We start from the raw sequence: 26,191 nt of genomic DNA, 5'->3' as shown, positions 1-26,191 counted from the left end.
TCTGTCCTATATAGGTTCAATGAGTGTATTTTCTGTACTACAAATTAGGGTATATGGTTTGACAAAGAATTTCTCCTGATGAGTAAACTAACTTATATAGGTTTAAAAAAGTATCAAAAAATTACATGTACTTACAAATTTAATTAATATTAAACAAAAATAAAAGTATATTGTGTCACGACTTACAGAAAAAAAACTGTGCATATAGTTATAAAATATATAGAAGAGATTCTTAGAAATGCCTTTGACATGTGGTGTATTAGTTTTCACAAAATACCATTGATTGGAAAGCTAAACAACAAAAAATTATTGTCTCACCAATCTGAAGCTAGAAGTCGAAATAAAGGTGTATTGGCAGGTTTGATTTCCTCTGAGTCTTCTCTCCTTGTATCAGCATGTCACTGGTGTCTCCTTAAGTGTTCAGATTTCATCTTCTTGTATGTTTATCAGTCAGTGGGATTGGGTCCATTTAAATGGCTTTATTTTAACTCAGTTACTCCTATAAAGGCCCTGTCTTCAAATACGGCCAAATCCTGAGGTACTAGGAGTTAGGACTTCAACATATAAATTTTGAGGGACACAGTTAAGCCCATAAAATATAGATTTTGATCAGTTGGTAGATGTGAGGATGTTTGTATTACTATGATGAATTTATTTATTTTTAATGTTTAGATTACTGTGTTTCTTCCTGAATGTGATTTTGCATAGCAAAACCTGTAGCTGTTCATACCAAAATGTATTTTGGATAGTTTTAAAACCATTTATCTTTAAGTTGTTGAAATTTATTAAAAAATTAAAGTAGTATTAAGAATCAGTTGAATCCTTTAAGGACATTTCAACACATAAATAATGGACTGACTTTTCACTAGAAAAAGGATAAATGTTTAGGAAGTTTAGTCATACTATTGTGAACTTTATAGCGTTAAAGCTATACATGAATTGCACATATGAAGAAATGAGCCATGTAATAGTTTGTGAAGGATCTGGCCTTGCATGGTTCTTTTAAAAAACAGTAGTTACTTCAGGTGTTGATTCCTGACTTTATTTTAGGATAATAATATTTCCTAGTAGGTTGGAATTTTATTGCTAGAAGTCTTTATGTAGTTTTATTAATAGCCTCACTTAAAGATTGATTCTAGGAAGAACAGTTTTTAGATGTTTTTCCTCTAACAATGCAGAATTGTGTCAGATACAAAACAGTAAACCTTTACAATAGGAGCTATTTTATATTTTTCACAGCACTAAAAATAGGGTATATTCTGTACCATTAGTTAATATTGATAGTTTACACTTATTCTTTTCTTCTTCCTCAAGGCCTTTAGCAGGTAATTCAGAATTTATTATGGAACAGAAGATTTTAAAATTTGAAAGTGAATAAGGACTATCTGCTTGTCCCATATCATCTCATTTATTCCTTTTGGCTTTTAGTCCTTTTTTTCCCAAAAGTGGTATATATAAAAAGCTGAAACTTTTTAATCTCAGAAAATGCCAAACATGGTTGGGCATGATACACACACCTATAATCCTAGCCACTCGGGAAGCTGTGGCAGGAGGATGGAAAGTTTGAGGCCAGCTTTTGTCACTCTACTACACCCTTTAAAATCAAATTTAAAAAGTGTTGGTGATGTACCTCAGAGGTAGAGCACTTCTCCTGAATTTAATCCCCAGGACTGGAGTGGGGGTGGGGTGGAACAGGGATAGGGGTTGAGGGGTATGTGGAGATGATATCCAACACATACAAAAGTAGAGATAAAAGTAATATGAATCATTATGGACCCATGACCCTATTGTAACAATTCCTTTTATGGCTGATATATTTCATATCTATGCTTGCCCATTCTTTCCCCACTAAACCCAGATTGATCAGCCCCATTTAAAATTAAAAAATAGGAAGGGAATGATGAATAAAGAATATCATGAATACAGTCAAGAGTAAAATTACAGTTTCTACCTGACTCGCCAGTTTTTCATTTGGTTAGAGTGTTTCATGACTTTTATCTATGGATTAAAGCCAGTGATTTGACTTAAAGTTTGTATTGCTTTCTGTAGTTAGTTCTAGTGAATGAAAAGATTGTTAGTCTCAAGCAAAGAATTATAGTATTATAGGAGAGCAATATTGACTTGAATATATTGAGATCAACTATGGAAATCTAATTATCTTTAAATGCCTTTCGTTATAAAGTAGGACATAAAGCTTTTATTTATATATATTATAGTCCGAGTGATATTAAAAATAAGCAGTTAGAAAATGGGAAGAGGGGGGGCTGGGGTTGTGGCTCAGTGGTAGAGCACTAGCCTAGCTTGTGTGAGGCCCTGGGTTTGATACTCAGCATCACATAAAAATTAAAAAAAAAGAAAAAAGAAAAAAGGTACAACACACACATACACACAAAGGAAATTGGGAAGAGGTATGTGGGATGTTATCAGTTGTTACAATCTTCTGGATGTTGGTTTAACTTTTTACTTTGTATAGAAATTCATGATGGTTATGCATTGTAAATAAAATAAAAAATAATCTTTTATTAAATGTATCTTTTAGACAAGTGAGATTCTGTGAAGTCACATTTAAATAAAGTTCATTCTGAGAGTAACTTGGATCTGAGTAGATACAACTTCAAAATCTTACGCATAGTGCCAAGTTGTATTCTGTATTGCAGAATATATGGACTAAGCTATGGCTTTAAGAAAAAATTTAACCAGTCATTCTCTGTATTATGCTATTTGTTTCAGCTAAAGCGATCCAAACTTCATGAACAAGTTTTAGATTTGGGACCGACATGGAAGAATATAGTAAAATTTTTGAATGAAAACCTGGAGAAGAGTGAAATGCAAAGTATAAATGAAGACTTAAAAGATATATTACAAGCTGCAAAACAAATAGGTATAGGTTTTTTTTTTTTTTTAAAAGAACCAGACAGATTCCAAACTAGATTCCTTATAAACTATATACTATATGATGGAAAGCTAAAATTTCTTAGCAAGTATTCATAATTATGAAAGATAGTCTTTCCTCTCAAAGTTTAGTATAGAGTGGTGGGGGTGGAAGTAAACCATTAATTATAGTATAATTGGATATGAGAGATTTATAGGAATTTAGAGTATGGAGACCACTGCCTGAAGTAATGATAAGGTTAATTAAAAATTTAATATAGCTCTAAGAAACATTAAAAGCCATGTAGTTCAATCTCTTATTATAGATGACCACCTACTATAGTGAGTCATGGCATTTAATCTATCCTATGACTGTTTCAGTTCCCAACCTACACTAACATTTTCATTATTAATGGATTATAATTTGAAATTGTAATGTACTTAATGCAGGTTATTTTTCTAATGTTAAAAACAAAACTAAATGAAAGAAAAGAACTTGATGAAATAACCTGTTTGTACATTGAAAGTCAGCATATTATTCCAAATTCTTGATTAGCTAAAAGGCATAGTTAACACTGCTGTAGTTTAAATTTTTCAGATTTAGCAGGTTTGTACCCACAGAAATTCTGAACTCATTCTCTGGCCCCATGGAATCTCCCTCCACCCTTCTCTCTGACCTCACAACATCTCATCATCTTTGCTTTCACCAGTTGTTCTTCAGACATGTGGCTTTTTCTCACTTACTCATACTTAGCACACTACTGCCTGTACTGGGGACTTTGCATATGTGGCTGTCTGTGCTGGGAGTGTTATTCTGTCATAATCTTACTGTGGGTAGATCTTTTCTTGTCAGTCTGAGCTCAACTAAAAAATCATTTCCTTAACAAAGACTTCACTGACCATCCAATCTCAAGTTGTCACCTAGTCACTGTTTATAATAAAACTCTCAGTAACATCATTATCTGACACTTTGCTTGTTTGTTGTCACTAGGATGTAAATTTCATGATAACAGTACATTATTTTTCTTGATAACAGTCCTTCCTTAGTGCTAGACTAATGCCTTGCATATTTTAGGATCTTATTGAAGATTCATTTCTCAAATAAATGGGAAAAAAATTTCCCAGGTGATTTCTTGAGGGAAAATTTAGATCCATATCTTACTGTATACTGGTTGGTAATTTTCTTTCCTTACACTAACTTTGACAAGTATTTCTATTAAATATATGTATATAAAACTTGAAGACTTATTAATGATCATCAAATCTTCAGATTTAAAAAAAAAATTTTGATATGTCATTTACCTATTATTGGCCTGTGATATATAGTATAATGTTGAGTTGAATGTCCTCATTGTTTTAGATTGTGAAAATACAAAATAAATGTCATGCACATTTTTCAGAAGTTCAAGACCTTCATTAAAATTTAGTTTGTTTGAGTCTAAGAGAAATTGAGCACACCTTGATGAGTTCTGAGATAGTATTTGACATAGAATCACATTTTATATTTAAATAATCTGGGTTTATTTATTTATTTATTTTAGTAGTAGTGAAAATGAAAAATCTCTGGTCCACCTTGACTTGATCTGAGCCTTTCTGGTCTTTGTTGTCTTCCATTAGTAAAATGTTGGTGTCCCCATTGTATGACTACAGTACTTTTCAAAAACTGTAGCAATTATTCTTTCTTTTCCTTAGTTCCATAATAAAAATGCTTCAGATCACGTAGAAAAAACAGTAATGGAATATATTTATACTGAATATTGATTAAATTATTTTTATATAAATTATTTATATAAATCTTATTTAAAAATAATATTTACCATTTAGGCTAATTCTCTAAATAAGTCACAAGTCAAAAAAGAGTTTTTAACATACCAGTCAATAAATGTAATCCTTTTGACACAATACCTAATTCATACTAGGGACTAATCAACCAACTGATGTGTTTAAAAGTATTGATTATTTGGACATGTATTATCTCAAAGGAATATTTCCTAGACAGATGAAATCTTGGTATTCGATTTAGGCAAATGCTCTATTATACCTTCGTTTTAAAGTTTGTGCTTAATTCAGTTAAATAATAAATTCACTTAAACTAATAGTTGATTAGTAGTTAGCCACCCTTTCTGAGTGAAGATGCTACTGATACTAGAAATGTAATTAATACTTGCATTTTTGAAAAGATAGGTATCATGGGGAAAATGCTTTTTGGTTACTACTGTATTTCTTTTTTAGCGCAGATAGTTTTGGTGTAATTATATTAAAAAGGTAAAGCAAAAGAATAAATAAAAAGAATAATTTGTGTATAACATAGTATGAAACATTTGTTTAAGACCATGTATATTGATTAGTCAGAATATTAGAGATTTTAAACAGGAGGAAGTGAATTCTGTGGTTGGCATATAGCTAATGGAGACCTAGAAATCTTGGATTCTTACCTTTCCTTTTGTGTAATTAAGAGGAGTGCAAGCTCATTTGAATGCTTAAAATGTCAATAATTATTGGATTACCACTTAGGAAAATAATTTGTTTTATGATAACAGAATGAAGGTTTAAAAATCTCATGAGTATTTTGTAGATGAAGAAAAAGCATTTTATGAATATTTAGCATCTGTTTATGATAAAAGGGAACTTCCTTAATCTGATAAAGGTTATCTATTAAAAAAAAAAACTAGCAGGTGTCATACTTCATAGTGCAATGTTAACATGTTCTCTGAGAAAGTGATTTCTAGAAGAGAAGAAGGGTAGGCAAGAGTGGAGAGAGGGAGGAAGGTTGGATAGCCTATACCAAAATATAGTTAGGAATAAATTCTAATGTCCTATAGAACAATAGGGTGACAGTAGTTTATTATAGTGCATATTATTTCCTAAAGAACTAGAAGAGAGGAAATCTTAGGATCCAAACAGAATATGTTTGAAGAGATGGAGATGCTAATTATCCTGATTTGACCATCCGTACTTTATACATGCACTGAATTATCACATAAGTAGGTATCTCATAAATATGTACAATTATTGTGTGTCAAAAATAATTTTTAAAAATAGTTTCTCAGGGCTGGGGTTATGACTCAGCAGTAGAGCGCTCGCCTCGCATGTGCAAGGCCCTGGGTTCGATCCTTAGCACCACATATAAATAAATAAAATATAAAGTTATAAAAAAAGAGAGAAATAAAGGCTAATAAATTCTAAAAAAAACAAAAAAGTTTCTCCTCCAAGGTAGGGAATTAGTTAAGAGTGCCTATCACTACTTCTGTTTTTTACACACTAAAAATCCTTGCTAATATAAGAAAAGGAATAAATTTATATACATAAATATATAAATATAAATTATATATATATAAATTTAAAGCTGCCATTACTCACATGACTATATCCATAGAAATTAATTTTAGCATGGTTAAAATAAAAATCAAGTTTGTTTCTATTAGCAGCAAACTTAAAAATTACATTTATTTAAAAAAGTTTTGTAAAGTTTATTTTACATCTACATACACATTAAAATCATCAAATCCTTTGAGTAAATTTGCCAAATTAAAAAAAAAAATAAGGTCAAAACTTGCTTGTGGTGAACTAAAATTTTGTTGAGGGAAATTACGCAAGACCTAAGTACTGGAGGATAAACCAAGGATTAAACATTTCACTCTCATAAAAATATAATATTTACTCAAATTGATCTACAGATTCTGTGTCATTCCAGTCAAAATCTCAGTATGTTTGTGTTTGAAGCTGTGTGTTGGAAACTGACAAAATAATCAAAGTTATCATGGAAATTCAAAGGCAAAGAAAAGTCCAGTCAGCCTTGAAAAATAAAAGGGAGAACTTTAATGGATATTAAAACTTAAAGACATGAGCAATTTAGACTGTGTGGTATTGGTCCAAGAATACACAGACACCAGTGCACGGAATAAAGTTCGGAAACTAACCCACAGGTATTAGGACACTTGATTTATGATGAAGGCCATAGAGTAGTGAGAGTAGTGAGTCTGTTTTTTCAGTATATGGTGTTGGTCAACTGGGCATATGTATACAAATAATTCTGAACAGCTTATAGAAGTAAACAAGAAACCCAAAACAGTAAATCTTTTGAAAGATTGATATGGAATACCTTCATGATCTTGATATATAGTAAAATGTATTAAATGGAAAGCAGAATGTACAATTAAATGACATGATCAGTAAATTGGATGCCATTAGAATTAATACTTTTTTCTTGGTGCATTATAATAAAAAATATGTTATGTATTTGTATGTGCACATAACATAATTTGCTTAGTTTCATTCCCCAGTACATTAATACCTTTTATTTGTTAAGAGTAAAAAGACAAGCCATAGAGTTGGAAAATATATCTTCAAGATAAATAATCAAAAAGAGAGCTTGTATCCAGATTAAAAAAAAAGATTTATATAAATCAGTAAGTAAAGGATAGATAATCCTGTGTAAAAATATCCAAGAGCCTTGAATAAGCATTTCACAGAAGATAAACGAATGGCTAACAAATAGGAAAAAGTGCTCAACTTCATTAGTAATGGGGGAGATGCCACTACGTGCCCAGCATAATGACTACAATTAAGAAGACTGACATACCAGTTGTTGGTTGAGATCAGGAATGTGAAACAAGAATTTTTCCCCACTGCTGCTAGAATTGAAGTTGGTATAACTACTTTGGGTAACTTTTTGACAGTATCTACTGTGGTTGAACACATAAAAGATTAAATCCAATGAAAATGCTTGTACACGTATAATGAAAAGACATGCACATTCATGGCGCATTATTTGTGATAGCATACAAGTAGAAACAATTCACTAATTAAATAGTGGCATAAATTAATTGTGGTATATAGACTACCTTATAGTAATAATAAACTATAGCTAAATGTCACGTTGTAACTTAATCTTACAATGTTGACAAAAGCAACCAAATATATAAGAACATTCTATATATATGAAACTGAGAACTATGTATGACTACTCTTTGGTTTTAGAAGTCAGGATAGTGATTACTTTTGATGTGACAAGGACTGGATCTGAGGTAGATTTCTGGGGGTGTGGTGATATGTTCTATTTCTGGAAGTAGTTAACTGACTTATACAGTTATTCATTTTGTGATCATTCTTTGAGCTATATGTGGACTGTATATATTCTTGGTGTATTAAATAAAAGTAAAAAATAATTATGCTTTTTAGTATAAAAATTTTTGATGAATATTTTAGCCTGATAAAATTGAAAACATAACAAATGCTTGTGTATTCACCTAAGCTTTATACTTGGTTATCATATAGTTAGAACTCCTGTCAATCCTACTCACCCCTTAGTAACCAATAGTTATATATGATAACTACATAATGAGTATTATTATGCCTGTCTTTATGGTTTTATTAACATTCATGTATCATAAACAAATATCAGGAATGTTTTCAGATATCACATATCACCAACTATTTCAGTGACAAAGAAATCAAATTGTGTGTTAGTTTTATCTGATAAATTCCCTGTATAGTTCAGCAGTTTAATGTCCAGGTCCAAGTCTCTGCTGATGACTTGACCTTTACTTCACGTTTATTTCCTTGTATTCACCAACTGGCAGCTCTACTTGTAGATGTCCTGTGTACTTGCTTTTTTTTTAAGTGTTAAAAAGTAGACTTGATTAGGTTGAGAGTAGATATATTGTTTCTAGCTCTGTGATAATTAAACAATCTTTGGAACCCTAGAATAAACTCTATTGATTTATTATTTTAGTTTAGTTCTATAGATGGATCTAGTAAGCTAATAAGTATTTGTAACTGTATTTTTTGTATTGTGTCTTAGTTTTCTGTTTCAGGGTTCCATAAAATTCTTTTTCTATAGCTTGGCATAATTTCGGATTATTAGTTAATATACACAGACATAAATTCAGTTCTGTCAGTTACTGTTGGGTAGCTAATTAATATTACTAAATCTGTTTCCTCATCTGTGACTATAATGAAAACAATTCTTACCCTATATGGTTTTTGCGAAGTGAAGCAGTACTACAAAGTGCCTAGATGAATACCTAATGCCTATCAGTGAGTAATTTTATTGTAACGTAGATGTACTCATAGCCATTTGTAAGCAAATAGCTGTTCTGTCTAGGTTAAATGTTAAGATATGCCCAGTGATGTAGTAATATAAAGGGCAGGGTACATAGGGGTAGGACACAAATAATTCATAGAGAAGAAAACTTTGGACATAACTTGATTATGTTTTGAATATTTCAAAGACAGAATAATCCAATATATCCATTTCACAAAAGAAATTACAAAATAAAAGTGTGGATAACAATGAAAATCATTAGGACTTTGAAAATGTATCAGCTTGTATAAGTAATTCAGATTACTTGGGGATATGGAAAAGCATCTATAATTGAATAGATACCATTATCAGTGCCTGAGTTGGAAAAAGATCAAAGTTTCTTGATAGTTTGCTTTAGTTTATCATATTACTCTTTACTCACAAATTATCATTTCTCTAAGAAAACTTATACTACATTCTTTAGTAGAGGCATTTTAAAGGTTCTGAATAATTTTCTTTATGGTATATTACTAAGTATATTCATGATATATTACCAGTATATTACTAAGTATCTGATATGTGGATGCAATATTGAGATTTGTACTTGAAGTTATCTTTTTAAAAATGCTTTTTTCTTAGATATTAAAACAAAACAAAATTGCACTTAAATTTCAGTGAGTTATGTAATTTGTTTTCTGTCATAATTTATTTCCTTAGTGATGCTCGAAATAATGCTTTTATTTAGGAACTTTTATATAAAGTCTAATTTTAAGTTTTATATTAGTTGTTTGGTTACTTGGGAAGTCAAGTTGAATTTGATGTAGGATATTATAGTACTAAAAATGGCAATATAGTGGCTGGATGCAGCCTTAAATTTGTAAGATGAGTATTCACATTTTGTAATGAATGTACATAAAATTAAGTGGCTGTTTTTAAACATAGGGAAGTACCTTGAACCAATTTTAATTTCATCATCTATTCTACTATTTTTCTGTACCAACTATATATCTTCATTTGCTTTTCATTAATCATTTGCTCACCTTAATAGCAAAAGTTCATATATAAATGTAGGAATAATCTTAGCATTAGAGTTACCCTTTCAAATGTGACTATACTTGAACATTATGCCTACTTAATATAAGGTATTGCTGGAGGTGCTTTGCACAGTTACACTCTTTAAATGAGGTTCATTGTATTAGATAACATTATTTAGAAAGTTTTAAATATATATCACATAAATTTATTATTTCCCCAAAAAAACCTTATGGTAAAGCTTACCTCTATGTTCTCTACCTTCCCAACTGTACTTGGCTTTTTCTTGTAGTTTTAGTATGTTATTTAATTTCCTTGTTTCTGAATTTCTCTATAAAATGAGGAAAATACAAGCAAGATTCATGAGATTATTTTATATACTGTATTTGTTTAAAAATTACACGAGTAGACTATGAAGGTAAATATATAGAGAAAGAAAATTATGGAAAGGTGGTATGGTATATGCTCAGTTTGAATAATTGTTTTTGTATTTTGTTATGTGTAATGTACTTTGTTACATGTAATGACTTAGGACATTAAGACACAGGTTCAAATATTATATATATTTTTAAAAGAAACATTGTAATCAAATTAAAATGTCAGGTAGCTATTTTCTATTCATATATAACATTTTTATACCAGTTTTGCCTGTCTTGCTGATTTTTAATAAATTGAATGAGCTTTCGTAAATAATGTAGGATTGTAATACATTGTTTTTCACAATTGCAGATCAAGTGTTGGGGTAAAACTGATATTTAAAGTTTGGACATAAAAATGAAAAAAAATTGAGTGTTTTGAACATTTCAATATTAAAATATAAGTAGAAAAGATATTTGTAAAACATTTTCTACTAAATGGTGAAGATTTAACTGGACAGGGAGTTTGTTGACAGCTTCTAAATTGAATGCTTATCAATTAATGATGTAAGTAGTTAATATTTTTATGTAATTTTCAGTTAAAATTTTTACTCATTCTTTTCATGGATTTCTTAACTATTAGGGCAGACTATTGAAAAGACAATTTACAATTATTTAATTCTTAATATTTTGCAATCAAAGGAAAATGGAGACATAAATTGTGTTGAGAATGATTCGAGATTGTAGCCATTCCTCAACTCTTTAATTTAAAAAAATCCATTGTATAACTTGAAGTAATAAATAAAATACCAACTATTTCATTTTGTATGCTAAAGTTCTACATAAGGTTTAGGGCTTTTTTAAAGGTTAAAGATGACTTGTAATGTGAATGCTCCAATCAGCCAGATAAATTGAATTCAAATCCTGCTCTTCACTTAGTTATTTATGGCAAGACTATTTCACTTATTTTGATTTTTTTCTTAGTATTCTGAGAAATATTTTATAGTTTACTCTGCATTTCACATCTCATTGCTCACAATATAACTGTGAAGTAGTCAAGGCAAATATTTGCTAATAAAAAAAAAGTATTCCAGTGTCTTTCTGAGTCCCTCTCTTTAAATGTGTTGCAGTTGAAGTATTGTAGCCAGTTTTTTTTTTTTTTTTTTTTAGGTTTTTTCATTGATTTATGGATAGAAAATTAGATATCCAAGTGGTTAGGTTTCTAGACTAACTTCATTAAAAGCTTTAAGTTCTGAAATTTCTTGACACTTTTGCCAATTGGTTACTTAATATGTTTTGATTAAAATATCTTGTGGCCAAAACTAGACAACTTAAAATCCCAGTCCTTTTAGAGTACAAGAGTATAAGCAGATAGAAAAAGCTTGAGAAATTTAATGCAGATGTTAACTTGAGCCCGGCCATTTAAAAAGATAATTCAGTACAAAATTTGTGTAAGTATAAAGAAAAGTAAATAAGTTAATTGGGAACAAGATTCTCACAATTAATGTAACATGTCCGGTTTTGGATGCACTTTAGAAAACAAGGGCATGACTAATTACAGATTTGTATTCTGGAAGCATATCACATGCTATTTCTGAGGCTGCCCCTTCCTGAAGAAAACCCAAGTTTTCTGTTTTGCTCTTTGGAGTAAATTCACTTGGTTAAGAGTAAAGCACCTAGGTTTCCTCTGACAATTTACCTTTTTAGAATGAGGGTGGGGCCTGCAGAACTTTGGTACATTAGATAATTCACTCCTCAGATACTTTATCTGTGTTTTACAAACACTAGTCATATATTTCAGTTGCCAAACGACCGCTGGCTTAATGGGTTGGTTATACCAGCCAATTGGGGTACCACCTTCTCTTCTACAATGCCTAGAATTGTCCTCCAATGATCAGCCCATTCATCCGGTCAGTAGGCTGACAGCAGATACTCGTGGTCAACTACGTCATTAAATGCGGACCAAGCACTAGAGCTCAGGTCCCCTTGGTGTATCTGGGAGACACCCTTGAGTGGTTGCTGGCCCACTGCACAACCACAAGTCCTCCTGTGCCTTAGACCTGGGAAACCCATTGTTTTCAGAATGCAGTAGTCAGCGTCTTTGTTGGGTTGCTATTTGTGGCAACAAATGCTAGTGAGGTTCTTAGATTTCATCTGAGTTCTCAGAGTAGCATAGTGCAGGTGCATAGAGATTCGTTTTTGAGAAACTGCTATGTGAAGTGAACATGTGTGGGTTTTAAGTCTAACTTGGACATCTGATTGAGTTGCACGGAAGAAGAGCTAGTCATTATGTAAGGCTGTGAACATTTATGAAGCACCACTACTCAACTAAGTTTAAAAATTTTAAAGTATTTTCAAATCTTATAACTGTGAAGTAGGCAAGACAAATATTTGTTAATAAAATATTACATTAAAATGCACATTAAAAATCTTTATATTCCTAAAATGCTATAATCTTTTTTTTAAAAAATATTCTGAGTCTACATGTATTTTCCTTTTATTAAAAGACGGACTTGTGTCAGGCCTGGTGGTACATACCTGTAATTCCATTTATGCAGGAGACTGAGACAGATCCCAAGTTTGAGGATTGCCCTGACAGCTTAGTGATATCTTGTCTTAAAATTTAAAAATAGAAAGAGGTCCTCAGTGATATTCTGTCTTAAAATTTAAAAATAAAAAGGGGTATTCAATGGTAGAGTACCCCTGGGATCAATCCCTGCTACTGCTAAATAAATAAAAATAAAATAAATAAAATGGACTCATTACTTTTTAATGTGTTTTCTTTATGGCAAGATATGTAAATCCTCCATGTTTAAGGAATGCCATTTATGGTTATACCATAATTAACCATTAATTTATTAGTGAATATTTAAGTTAATCCCATTTTAATGATATAGTAGGACTTTATTGCATAATTTCCCAAGATTTATTTATTTAAATTTATTTAGTAAATAAGAATTAGACACAAATCTAGTTTCTAGGAATTTACAGGGAATCAGTGTGATGTAGTGAAAAGAACTTTTGTCTAGAAATTAAGATTGCTGTGAATCTTGTTTAATGATTTAGTTGTTTGATCTAACCCAAAATTTCAAACTGTTTGCATTTTAGCATCTATAAAGTGGAGATAATATTGTGAAAGTTTATAGTATATTGTTTTATAAACATACAGCTTGAAAAATGATGATAATGGCATCTTTACAAAAGCCTGTATATTTATAATTTAGATATAGAATGAGTTTGTAAATGTTAATTCCATTTTTGCTCAGAGTTTAATATCAGTAGTACCAAACTTGTTTAATTATCTGTAGAATTATCACAATCCCTAAATGTCCCAAATCTAAATCTCCAAGAAGTGAAAGGTACATAATGAATAAGTCAAATGTACAAAGTCCCATTCAATTAATTTAAAAGCACTATATCGTTTATAGAGTTTTTTCAATATTTTATTATTTGTTGATGGACCTTTATTTATATGTGGTGCTGAGAATCGAACCCAGTGCCTCACACATGCTAGGTAAGCGCTCTACTGCTGAGCAACCACACCAGCTTCTTTTCATGTGTTTTCTTAAATACAAGAGGAAAAATTGTATGCCTGTGTTCTATAAATTAACTTATAATAAAAGTCAAGACTTCATATTTAAAGAAAGTAGGAATAATATTATAAAATGGTTTATTTTCACACATATAAACTGTTACTCTTCTGTATCAATATAGTAAAAATGTTACTGAGGCATTGTGCTGTAGTGTAAAAATGTAGTCAGTGAGGCCTGTGTTTAGTGTAAATCAACCAATTGTCATATGTAACTAGTTACAGTGAAGAGATTAAAAAAAAATCTACAGCATTGTACCGTCCTTGAAACAGGCAACTGAAATTTGGAATTGTAAATGTGGGCAGGATTTGGAACAATCAGAGGCTGTGGGAGAAGACAAATAAGTATATGAAAGGACTTAAGCATAGCATAAGATCTCTTTTTTTCCCCCCAACTTTAAAAATTTTAATTAATTTATTTTTTAAACAGTATTTCCCTATATTGTCCAGGCTTGCTTTGAATTCCTTGGCTCAAGTGCCTTGTGCCTCAGCCTCCTGAGAAGCTGGGACTATAGGTGTTACCATACCTGGTGGGATGATTTTGAATGTTAAAAAATCCTTTTTGATTAGAACAGAAAATATATAACAGCCAATAAGACTGAAAAAAAAAAAGTGATGGGTTCAGTTTCCAAGTATGTAGGAATCTGGATCCAGCTGTGTAAGCTGTTTAAGATTTGTGAGTGATAATATCAGAGCCATGCTTTCAGGAAAGTACCAGTGTTAATTATATTACTAACTTTGCCACTATTACTTTAGGTAGGTCACATTGACTTTAGGACCTCTTGAAAGTTTCAGTTTTTTTTTTTTTTCTGTTGTAACAATATTCTTTGAAATTATCTGTCACAAATAACAGGTTCTTTTCTTTCTGAAAATTGGATATGAGAAGGCAAGTCTTAAAGAAATTAGGAGCTGTTCCTTTACCTTCTATGTAATGAGGAATTTCCTTCTGGTCTCTTTTAAATAGCAGCTTTCTTTTATGCTTTATCATATGGCTCTTTAATTATATTCAGACTTGGTTATATTACATGCTTTTGAATGAGAGCTAGCTCACTTCTATCTATCTGTCTGTCTATCTGTCTATCTGTCTAATCTGTCTTTTGCCATGTATGTTTATGGTACAAATTGGAAAGGCAGTTATATATCATTGGGATTTTGTTCCAGTTCCATAAGTCTATAATTCAGATTTTCTTTTGCACTTATTATGGTTTATTTAAGTAGCTCATCAAATCAGTCTTTAAAGTTTGGTTTTAAATAAATTTAAGCTAGTGTTATAAATTCTTCTAAGAAAGGATTGTTGTTAGGTAGTTTCTGAACTTATATGTAGATTAATTACTGATAATGGTTTATTTACCTAGGATAATTCTTCAGGAATTTGGGCATAGATTTTTCTGCTCCTGAATTGACTGTTTTCCTTAGTATGTTTTGACTGTTGGGATTTAGCTCAAAATGTTTGTAGTTATTTTATTTTGAAAATTGTAAGTTGAATCATGATTCAATTGAGCTAATAATGTTTCTTTGTTTTTGAATAGTTGGAACAGATAATGGGAGAGAAGCAATTGAAAGTGGGGCTGCATTTCTGTTTATGACATTTCACTTGACGGATTCTGTTGGTCACATGGAGACAAAGGCTATCAAACAGATGTTTGGTCCCTTTCCATCATCATCTGCTACTACAGCTTGTAGTGCCACTAATCGAATCATTTCTCATTTTAATCAAGATGATCTTACTGCTCTTGTCCAGAAGACAGAAAAGGAATCTAGTGATACAGCATTTTTTGGTAAAAATTTAGCATTTTCATTTGACATGCATGATCTGGACCACTTTGACGAACTGCCAATAAATGGTGAAGCCCAGAAAACTATAAGCCTAGATTACAGAAAGTTTCTGAATGAACATTTTCAGGAGCATTCCACCCCAGAGCTCAAGCCTGTGGAAAAAACAAATGGCTCCTTTTTGTGGTGTGAAGTTGAAAAGTACTTAAATGCAACTTTGAAGGAAATGACTGAAGCACCAAGAATAGAAGATCTTTGCTGTACTTTATATGACATGCTTGCTTCTGTTAAAAGTGGTGACGAACTTCAGGATGAGGTATGGTTGAAGTTATTGAAGTTTTATGTAAATGTGAACCATCTTAATGAAACAGGCTTTTGAAATTTTGTCTGTGTGTGTGTGTGTATGTGTGTGTGTGCATGTGCTAGAAATCGAACTCAGGGCCTATGGCATTCTAAGCCCAAATTGTACCACTTAACTATATAGCTCCAACCCAGGAGACCTTTAACAACTTAGCTACACTCCCATCTTTTTTTATTTTTTATTTTGAGACAGAGTCTTACTGAGTTGCTGAGGCTGAGTTTGTACTTTCAATCCACCTGCCTCAGCCTCCTGAACCACTGGGATTACAGGTGTCAGGCATTGTGTCTGGCTCAAAATAGCTTTTTAAAACATAGATAGTTAGCAAAGAAAGTACTCTTTTAACATTATGCTATAGGACTCAATTATGTAGCCAGTGATTTTACCTAGCAGGCATGTATATAATTGTCCAGTGTATAGTTACGAAAGGACTGACAGAATAATGAATAGCGGAAGAGTCGCAAGGCAATAGTTGAGCCTCTGTGTGTGCCAGTTATTGGGATAGTCCTGTTTAAATCTGTTGTCCTGTTGTAATTAGTACATTTATTCTGAAAAAAATATAGATTTGAATGATAAATTATATAGCACTCTAGTAATAACTGTATAGCATTTTATATTTCTAAGAGTTCTGTGAATAAAAATAACAAACTTAAAAATATTAGGAATTTTATCCTCATATTAAATGACATATTGATTTAGAAAAACTTTTTTACTTATTTCTATGTTTGAAACCATAACTTGAAAAACAGATTGATCTAGAAATAATTGGATTGATATTTTAGATCACTTGTTCAATAAAGTATTTTTATAAGTTTTCTCCTGTCATGTGAAGGAAAGCATGATTTTAATCTCTTTTTGTGCTGCAATTTGGTTATATTTGAAGTGGTGAAAAGTTTATCTTCAGGGTTTTAGTTTTGCCCTTAATCTGCTATCATTTCATAAATTTAAAATTACGGTCAACCCAATTTTAATACTGGATAGATTGAGTAATATATTTGATGAAGATTAAGAGAGATGATATTAAAAAAAGAGAGATGACATACTATTATAGGAAGGGCAGAGGCTTTGAAACCAGATATTTCTTCTTTTCCCATTTATTGCTTGTGAGAATAGGTAATCCAATCTCTCAGAAGCTCATTTTCTAGTTGACTTATCTCAAGTGAATACTAATATCAAGAAAAAGGATTTGTGTAAGCATTAAATATGATACCATATATGAGCTGGAAAGTAGCATATGGTAAATACTCATTACAATATAGATATAATTATTTTTGGTGGTTATTATTGGAATTAAGGTTTTAAATAATTTGAAGTATCAGGAATACAGTGGAAAATAATTTTTAATTATTTATTTAGGGAATTAGCTAACTAAATTTTGAGGGAACAGTCCCATGGTAGTGATAAATATTGTGCTGATTAACCTTAGTTTGGAAGTAAGATACCTTACTTCTGATTTTCTTAATTCTATGATCAGTCTTATATACCTTGAATGTTTCAGACTTGGTTTAACTTATATCAGATCTGTTCTACATTATTAAATGAATTTTATTTATTACTGTGGAAATAATAATTATTTTAAAAATTGTGATTTAAAAAATCTTACTGTATTTGCTTATTATAATTCAATATATAGCAGATAGCCTATTTAATTGTAGTAAACTGAAACTTGTAAACATTAGACTAATGGATATTGTATTTTCTGAGTAAACCATAAAACTATTCTATTTACTTCTGAATATCTAGAATAAAGTTTGTATTTCTTAGTTCATCACCACACCCTTAAAATAACTGAATCTCATTATTGAAGGGAGAATATATTCTGGTTCTCAGGATTTTTTCATAATTGGTTTCATTGCAAGGTCAGATTGACTGGGGATATCCACCCATTTGTCATATGTTTATTGAATACTATATTACTAGGTACAGTTCCAGTTAATGGACATAAAAAATGAATAAGACAGCAACCTTGCTTTCATTGAATTAATTATTAAACAGAAAAAGACATATCACATAACTTTTTATGCCCAAGCTGGCCTCAAACTTGAGATCCTCCTGCTTCAGGCAGAGTTGCTGGGATTACAGGTATATGCCATCACACCTGGCCATTTTCTGTGTCTCTTGAATTCTTAAAAGTATCTTCCTCCTTATTATTCTTGTTTTTTAAAATTTTTTTAGTTGTTGATAGACATTTATTTTATTCATTTATTTTATGTAGTGTTGAGGATCGAACCCAGTGCCTCACACTTGCTAGACAAACACTCTACCACTGATCCATAACCCCAGTCCCTTATATTTTTATATGTAATTAAATTTAATTGTTTACTGTTTGTTCTTACTAATTTGTAAGCTCCCTAAAGAATGTGTTGGTCTGTTCAAATAGAAAAAAATGTATGGAAATTTTTAAGGGACTAATAAATTTTATTAAATTAATGAAAGCTTCACAACAAAAAGCACTTAAAAATATCATAGGTATTCTACTATATACAAATGGGGGCATAAAAGAACAAGTCATAGACTCTGTAGAGGGTTTTATATTTGTAGAGGAGTATTTGTAGAGGAATTTAAGGTTAAGCTAACTCTTAAAATATGACTAGATATAACCTTTCCAAGTGGACCAGGAAAGTAGGGAGCAAATTTCAAACTAGAGAAAGAACACCATGTGCAAAGGGGGTGTGAGAAGAGACAAGGGAGAACAAATAGGAAAGAGACAATTAGGGGAAGATCCTTGTATATCTTTTTAAAGTATATTATAAGCTATTCTGAAGCCTAGTTGGTCTGGTTCATTGCTTTTTCAACCAGAATTTAATGGATAGTTGAACACATAAGTGAATACTTTACAATTTGCCAGTGGCTTGAGTTGTAGAGTTTTGAAAGGTTCATCCCCTCAGTATTTTGGTTTTCTTAACTATGAATGAAAATGAATAGGGGCTGGGGTTATGACTCAGTGGTGGAGCACTTTCCTAGCATGTGTGGGTCACTGAGTTTCATCCTCAGCACCACATAAAAAATAAATAAAATCAAGGCATTGTGTCCACCTACAGCTAAAAATATCTTCAAAAAAGAAAATTAGCAATCGTTATGATATCTCTTTGTTCCACAGTATAAGTTTTTTATTTTTATGCTTCAATTAATTTTATGCTTTAAATAATTTTTCTGTGCACTTATATTACCCTCTTTCAAGGGTAATTAAAAGGTAACCAGTTCCTATGATAGCACAGGAATTTTAATTTGTTTTTAAGCTTTTATTTGACTGTTTAAGAATGTTTAAGTAATCATGTTGTTTGCTGTTGCTCCAGAAATTTATAAAAGCCATGGGAACATATTTTTGCATACAAATTAAAAGAAGCATACAAAAAGCTACTTCTATGCTGAAAGCATGTTTGTTCCTTAACATGTGATTTGTCGACCCTTGTACAACATGTTGGGTTTGAACTACCCAGGTCCTCTTACATGCAGATTTTTTCAAGATTTGCAATAATTCGAGACAACTTGTAGATGAACAGTGTAGCCCAGAAAAGAAATCAAGAAACCTAAGAAGAAGACATGTCATGAATGTATCAAATGTATATAGATAATAGTCTCTGTTATAATTTACCACTATGCATATACCCAACTTGATAACAAGTTAAAATTTATCAGAACTTATGCAAACACATACCACACATGGCATCACTTGCAGATGAGAGAAATGTAAGCCATTAAAAATTGTAGTATTAATTGTATATGTATAAAATTAACCGTAGTAATGCGTACATTGCTACTATAATAATTTGATAGCCCTCTACTGTTTCTGATTTGGTGAGCTCAAATGTTGTATCCACTTAAAATACTAATTATCTTCTTGTAAGCAGTTCACCTCTTCAATAAATTTCATATGACAGTAAGAAGGATCTCTTGAAGTTCTTGCATATTTTCCACTATATATTTTATTTATACACACACACACATAATGCAAAGTATGTGTTAGCCCACTGTGTATGTAATCAATAGCAGATTATCAGTAGTTACGTTTTAGAGGAAACAAAAGTTACAAGTGGAGTTCTCTTGGGAGTGGAGAACAGACAGTGGATTTCACTAAACTCAGCAGTCAGAGCAGTGAGGCCAAGTAGTTGCCTGCTGCCCCTCTGCCCCTCCCTCGGTGCTATGGACACAGTGCCTGGCACCACAGACAGTTGTACAGGACACAGTTACTCAGGGAAGGTTTGAGGAACCTTAAAAAGTTTATTTTGAGGAATAGATTTGTTTTAACCAACAGGAATGATATATTTGTATACTATACTTCCATAAAAGAGTAACTTCAGGAAGTACCTTTACAGTGCAGGAGATGGAGAGACTGTGTAATTTGATGCTGTTGAAGGAAAAAAATGATGTGGAGGTGGAAGATGTTATAGGCCCTGGTAAAGTTTCAGTTCAAGGGTATAAATACATAGCAGTCTTCAGCCATTGTAGATGCTATTTACATTGTAGGAATCCTCCATGCAGTTACCAGGAGAATTACCAGAATAGTGAGCATGGGAGGAAAGAAAAGAGGGATCCCAGAGTGCTTGGGAAGGCCAGGCCCAACAAAGCTGGTCCTACTGAAGATGAAGGTTGTCACCTTACTCCTATGGAGACTCCATGAGGCATGAACTACAATATTCCAACCTTCCTGTGCATGGAGAGGTGAGGGAGGCTGCTGACAACCAGGCTGCAGGAGAACAAGATAGTCCAGTTGTAGAGAAATGTATTAGGCATATAGACCATGATTCTTCAGGTACCCTCCTTGCCTAAGACAGTCTAGAGAAGACAGCAACAAAAAGGATAAGAAATATCAAGGAGATGAGACTAAAGGTCAGTAGCCCCCTCAACACTGGTACCACAGCAACTTCAGTCACCAATATATAGATGTCCTGAAACTCGAAGCCACAAGATGGCAGAGTTAAAAGCAGCAAATTCACTGGTTGAGAGTTCATCCACTCCCAAGGCTTGGTAAGACAGATGAGTGAATGTCATCTTTATCATCACTATCATCATCCACACATTCAGCTAGAGGAATGAATATGAAATTCCAGCAATAAGAAATGAACAAAATATTGGAATAGAAGACCTTAAGTGTTTACTTTTTGTCTCTTAACCAGATAACTAGGACTCTCTGCATTATCTGTGTAGCCTGGAGTTTTTATTTTATTTTATATGTTTACTTAAAGATATCACTTTGGTAATGATGTGTGTGTGTGTATGTGTGTTAAGCCTGTTTTTTCTCTGTATACCTTAAAATTTTAAAAATCATGCATATCTGGTCAGTTGATATTTTTAAGAATTTTATTTTCATTTGTAAAATGACAATTTGACTTTTTCAAAATTAAAGAAACTGAAAGCAATTATTAATAAAGTTCTCAAGTAATTTTAAAAACGATTATATGCAGATTTTCAACTCTGTGATTGATGGGTACATCTAAGCCCACGTAAGGGTCAGTTGTACTCCTGTGTTCTTCTAGGTGTTGAACAATAAAACAAGCCACTTCTTAGCTTTTCCTAATATTGTGCTCTTTTTGTCCCCTACCTTGAGCCTCTAAGTAACTCTCTCCTTAGGAATTTTTTCTTTTGAACTCTGATACCAAGTAATTTCTTTAAGACTATAGTCTTGATTATTGAGCCTTAGCATTTGATTGAATAGGAAATCTCCAAGGTTCTTCAAGTTTTTGAAATTAATTACTTTAAAAATATTTATTAAAGTTAATGTATTTTAATCTTCAGAGGTAAGACTTGAACATTCTATGTTTTCTTAATTAAGACCTGTCCATTATTGATATAGATGTCTTCCTGTTGCTGCTTGTTGTTTCATTACCAGAATTGTAGCGGTAGGGTTAGTTCTATTGTGATTGTATAGTTCATGGGCTTTCAACAGAAATTTTCCCCCTAGGAAGTGTATAGGTCTGGACCAGGCTTTCCTCCTTGACACAACCAGTCTTGCAAAGTATAGGAGCCGTATCCTCTGTAAAGATGAAAAGTATTGAGGCTCAGTTGTTTTTGACAGTCACAAAGCAGGGCAATGTTAGAAATTCTGGGACTTTTTCCCCAACATAGACCTCCTTTCTATCTAGTAGACCATGAGATTTTTTTTGAAGAGAAGAGTAGGTACTGAAGATTCTTCGAGGGAATTTCTTTTTTCTAAAGCCAGGACAAGTTCTGTCTCTGCCTCTGTGTTGTTATGGTGGGCAAATCACCACAGCCTTGGGAACTAAATATTATAAAGTATTTACTTCACAATGTTATTGCAAGGATTTGTGAGATAATATATATCAAACAACCAGCATAATGTTTCATCAACTTAGGCTTTCTAAGGTTAGCACCAGTGTTTGCACATATCAGTTTTGACTGTACTCCTTACAGATTAGAAAATACATTTTTATCTATGCCTTATATGTGGATATTTTAAGTAATTATTCAAATGATGGTTGAGGACTGGGTCTTGGGAAATATGAAAAGAGGGGTCTGAAAGACTGGCATATTATAGATGTATTAGAGCATACATATTTCTTAGTATTATTTCAGTATTTGATGCTATTTGCAGAGCTATTGATGCCAATGTAAATATTGATGGAGTTATTTTATAATCAGTCCTTAGAAAAAGTGACTTTTGAGTTTTTTTTTGATGTAATCATAAAGTTTGCTTTTGTGCATATGGGGCTCCTTCTTTATAGCGTTTGTAATTTGACACTTGCTATTAGCATTATCTCTTGCCTCTAAGCAGATGGTGTTACTTGACCCAGACAAGTTCATGTCTGAAACTAGACCTATTCCAGAAATGTGCTTAATTCAAGAAGTAGGAGAGATTTGGTTAGATTGTCTTCTGAGGTAACTCTGTTTTATTCATGCTTATTTGTATCATAAAGATTCTAGCACCCTGGAAATTTTGGTGTAGAATACTTACCATGTTTAATGTAGTGGTTCCCAAACGTTTTGCTTTCAAAAAAATTTTATATGCTTAAAAATACTTTTAAGGGCTTTAAAAATGTTATTTAGCCCTATTGAAATGGTATCAGAAATTAAAACATAAAAATTTTTAATATAAGAGGCAAGAGTTGTAGCTCAGTGGTAGAGTGCTTGCCAGGCACATGTGAGCCACTGGATTTGATTCTCAGCACCATTGTAAATAAAAAAAAATAAAGGTATTAAAAAATATATACAGTAAAGTTTAAAAAATTAATAAATTATTGAATCAGTGTTTGTTTATAAATCATTTAAAATAATACTAAATCATTTACATTAAAGAATATTTTATATGAATAACAATTTCTAAAATATATAGTATGAAGAATGGAATGAATTGTATTATGTTTTTGCAAATCAATTCAGTGTTTGGACTTCTGCATTCAATCTACTAATATCATATGTTACTTTATTTGACTTTGGAAAAATTTCACTTACTTTGTACTCCAGAGAAGTTGAGAATGAAAAACAGAAATAATGTTTTATTATTAGTATGAAATATTTTGACCTTATGGACCTTTTGAAAGGCTTGTAGAGATTTCAGACCACAGTTTGAGAATCACTAATTTAATGCATATTATAGTTAGGCAAACAGGATGCAGTGATTTATTTATTTATTTTTACCTATGGTAGGTATTTGAAATATTACTGTGCTGAAACATGGCAATATTATTATTTTTAATGCATAATAGTGAGATTCATCATGCCATATTTGTACATGCACATAATTTGATCATTCTCATTCCCCAGTATCTTCCCTTCCCTCACAACATTGTTATTACTTTTATTAATCTCATTATATAGTTAGTATCATTGCTTTATGAAAAGTTTCTCCCTTCTGTAGGTGCCATACTTTCTCTTTGGTAGAATTAGCACTACTGAGCAGTAAGGAAGACAACAGTATCAACCAGGTTGGATTAAAACTGTGTCTCTTCAGCTAGGAGAACCTAATATATATTGCTTTTTTTACAGACTTTACATCAGATAATCAAAAGAAAATCTACTTTTTATCCCCAGTCAAAAATTATACTTTTAAAGAATGTTTAGAATCATAGAATTTCTTAACCCTGTATAGTAGTTGTGTCTAGCATTCTATCCAAATGAGGATCACTATACAATGAGGCATATCTATTGTAATGAAGTTTCTTTTTTTCAGAAGGTACTATATCCTTTCTAGAGTAGTTCTCTTGTAAATGATTTATTTTGCTGAACTGGTACTACTTCTGTTACTTTGGTCATTAATCCTGTATAACTGCAGTAGGACAACAAAGTCATACATACCTGGTCTTATATGACTGCATTCTTAACATACTATAGCACTTAACTTTTTCATTCCTTAGTCTTTTTTAAGTGCAAAACTCCTTCAGTTTTTCTTCATATCGATATTAATCCATTATCAGTAGAATTTAGAAATGGTTGTTCAGTGTTCCAGTAGTACTGATGTGTAGAATGCTGTCATTTCATCTTTTATACTTCATCATTTATACTTTCATTTACTCTGTCAGTCTTAGAATGACTATCCTAATAGTCTCATAGGAAACTAATTAAGATTGTTTTGTAATGACTTGCAAATCCTGTGGTCTGTTGTTAAATTGACATGCCTCAATGTTAAGATAAAACATTTAAGTAGTTTTCACAATCCATTGATTTATTTTGTTTTAAGTTGGAGACTTTGGCTATAATCATTGTTTTTAGAAACAACAATGATTGTGATATTAAATCCATATGTAGTTCTGAACCTTTCAGTGTCTGAAAACCTGAGTTTATTCAAAGAGGCCAGGATATTCCTTACTACTTTCTTCCTTACCTTAGATAGTGCTTATGGCTTTTGTTTTGCTTTTAAAGCCACTATTTTTTGTAGAGAAGATGAAAGTTAGTTGAGAACTGATTGTTTCTCCCATCTTCTCCAAAGAAGAACATTTTTTTGTTTTCATTTCCTTGTTTGGGCATTGATAAAAGGACTTTGTTATTTCTCATTTTTGTGTACCCAGGTGTTTTTTTTTTTTCTAAAGAGATTTAAACTTGTAGACATAGTGTAATATATTATTAAAATGTGCATAGAAAATGTTTGTTTTCACTGTAATTTTGCTGCTGTTTTTTCTCTAATGTCCCTCTGTTTTTTTTCCCCAGTTTTATGGTTAATTTTTTTAACTATTGTTTATTAGATACCAGTTTTTTTCTTTTAATTTTTTCTGGATTGTGATGGAAATTCTAGTGTGATTGCCGTTGTTAATGCCATTTATCTTTATATACAACTTCATTTCTTAATTTAAAAAGATATATCATTATTATAGAGATTCAGAACATTTATAAATTATGAGATCTAAAGAATCTATAATGTCACCATTATGCATTTATAAGCCACTATAAATATTTTGGAGTATGAATTTTTAAATATAAACACTTTAAGAATTGGGTCATATAGTATATATAATTTTGAACCTACTTTTTTTTATTTTTATTTTTATTTTTTTTTGCATTTCAAAATATACCTTGTTTTTATAGTAACCAATTATAAGTTACATATGTGTTTAATATACATCTATGCATATACATATGAAAGTTTTAATTTAATTTTTAATGAAAAATTTTCAAGGAAATTTGAAAAATGTATTATTGAACACAAACAGTAAATAAAAATTAATAAACCAGACAGAAAAATTTGATGACAAGTTTGGTACATAAGGAAATACTTTCTTATTGTACAAATTTATCTTATTCTTTGTCTATAATGTAAATTACTTGTTTTTTGTTAAACTTGCAATTTTTTTAATTAGTTGCACATGACAATACAATGATCTTGACATATCATACATTTGAGTCAAATGGTGTATAATTTCTCATTTTTCTGAGTGTACAGGTTGCAGAATCACATTTTGAACCTATTTTTTTATTAGTTAAAATTTTCTCATATGCATGTTTTTATGAAAATATTCGATTATATAATTTTGATGGTTGCAGAATATTAGATTTATCATTATATCTAAATTCCCCCATCTTTTTCTTTTTAAAATACTTTTTTAACTGTAGTTGGACACAATATCTTTATTTTATTTATTTTTTATGTGGTGCTGAGAATCGAACCCAGTGCCTTGCACGTGCCAGGCGAGCACTCTGCCACTGAGCCACAACCCTAGCCCCCCAAGTCTATCTTTTTCTCCTTCTTCTTTCTGCCATCTTTTCCTTCCTCCCTTCTTCCCTCCCTCCCTCCTTCC

At 31.5% G+C, this 26,191-nt stretch overlaps 1 protein-coding gene across 9 annotated transcripts in view; it reads left to right on the top strand.

Annotated features, from left to right (window-relative positions):
• Window positions 1-26,191, top strand: part of Ascc3 (activating signal cointegrator 1 complex subunit 3) — a 355,403-nt gene that overhangs the window by 15,291 nt on the left and 313,921 nt on the right. For all 9 annotated transcript variants that reach the window (XR_007351808.1, XM_048814551.1, XM_048814518.1 and 6 more), the window contains exons 3-4: window positions 2,731-2,881; window positions 15,403-15,962. Coding sequence is in view for 8 of the 9 variants with exons in the window: in XM_048814551.1 (XP_048670508.1) it covers window positions 2,731-2,881; window positions 15,403-15,962 (711 nt within the window). In the remaining variant the exon portion in view is untranslated. The remainder of the gene's footprint in view (window positions 1-2,730; window positions 2,882-15,402; window positions 15,963-26,191) is intronic.

Source organism: Marmota marmota, unplaced genomic scaffold (assembly GCF_001458135.2).
Source record: "Marmota marmota marmota unplaced genomic scaffold, marMar, whole genome shotgun sequence".
NCBI lineage: Eukaryota > Metazoa > Chordata > Mammalia > Rodentia > Sciuridae > Marmota > Marmota marmota.
Note: the sequence above shows the minus strand (reverse complement) of the source record. Positions and strands in the feature narration are given on the sequence as shown.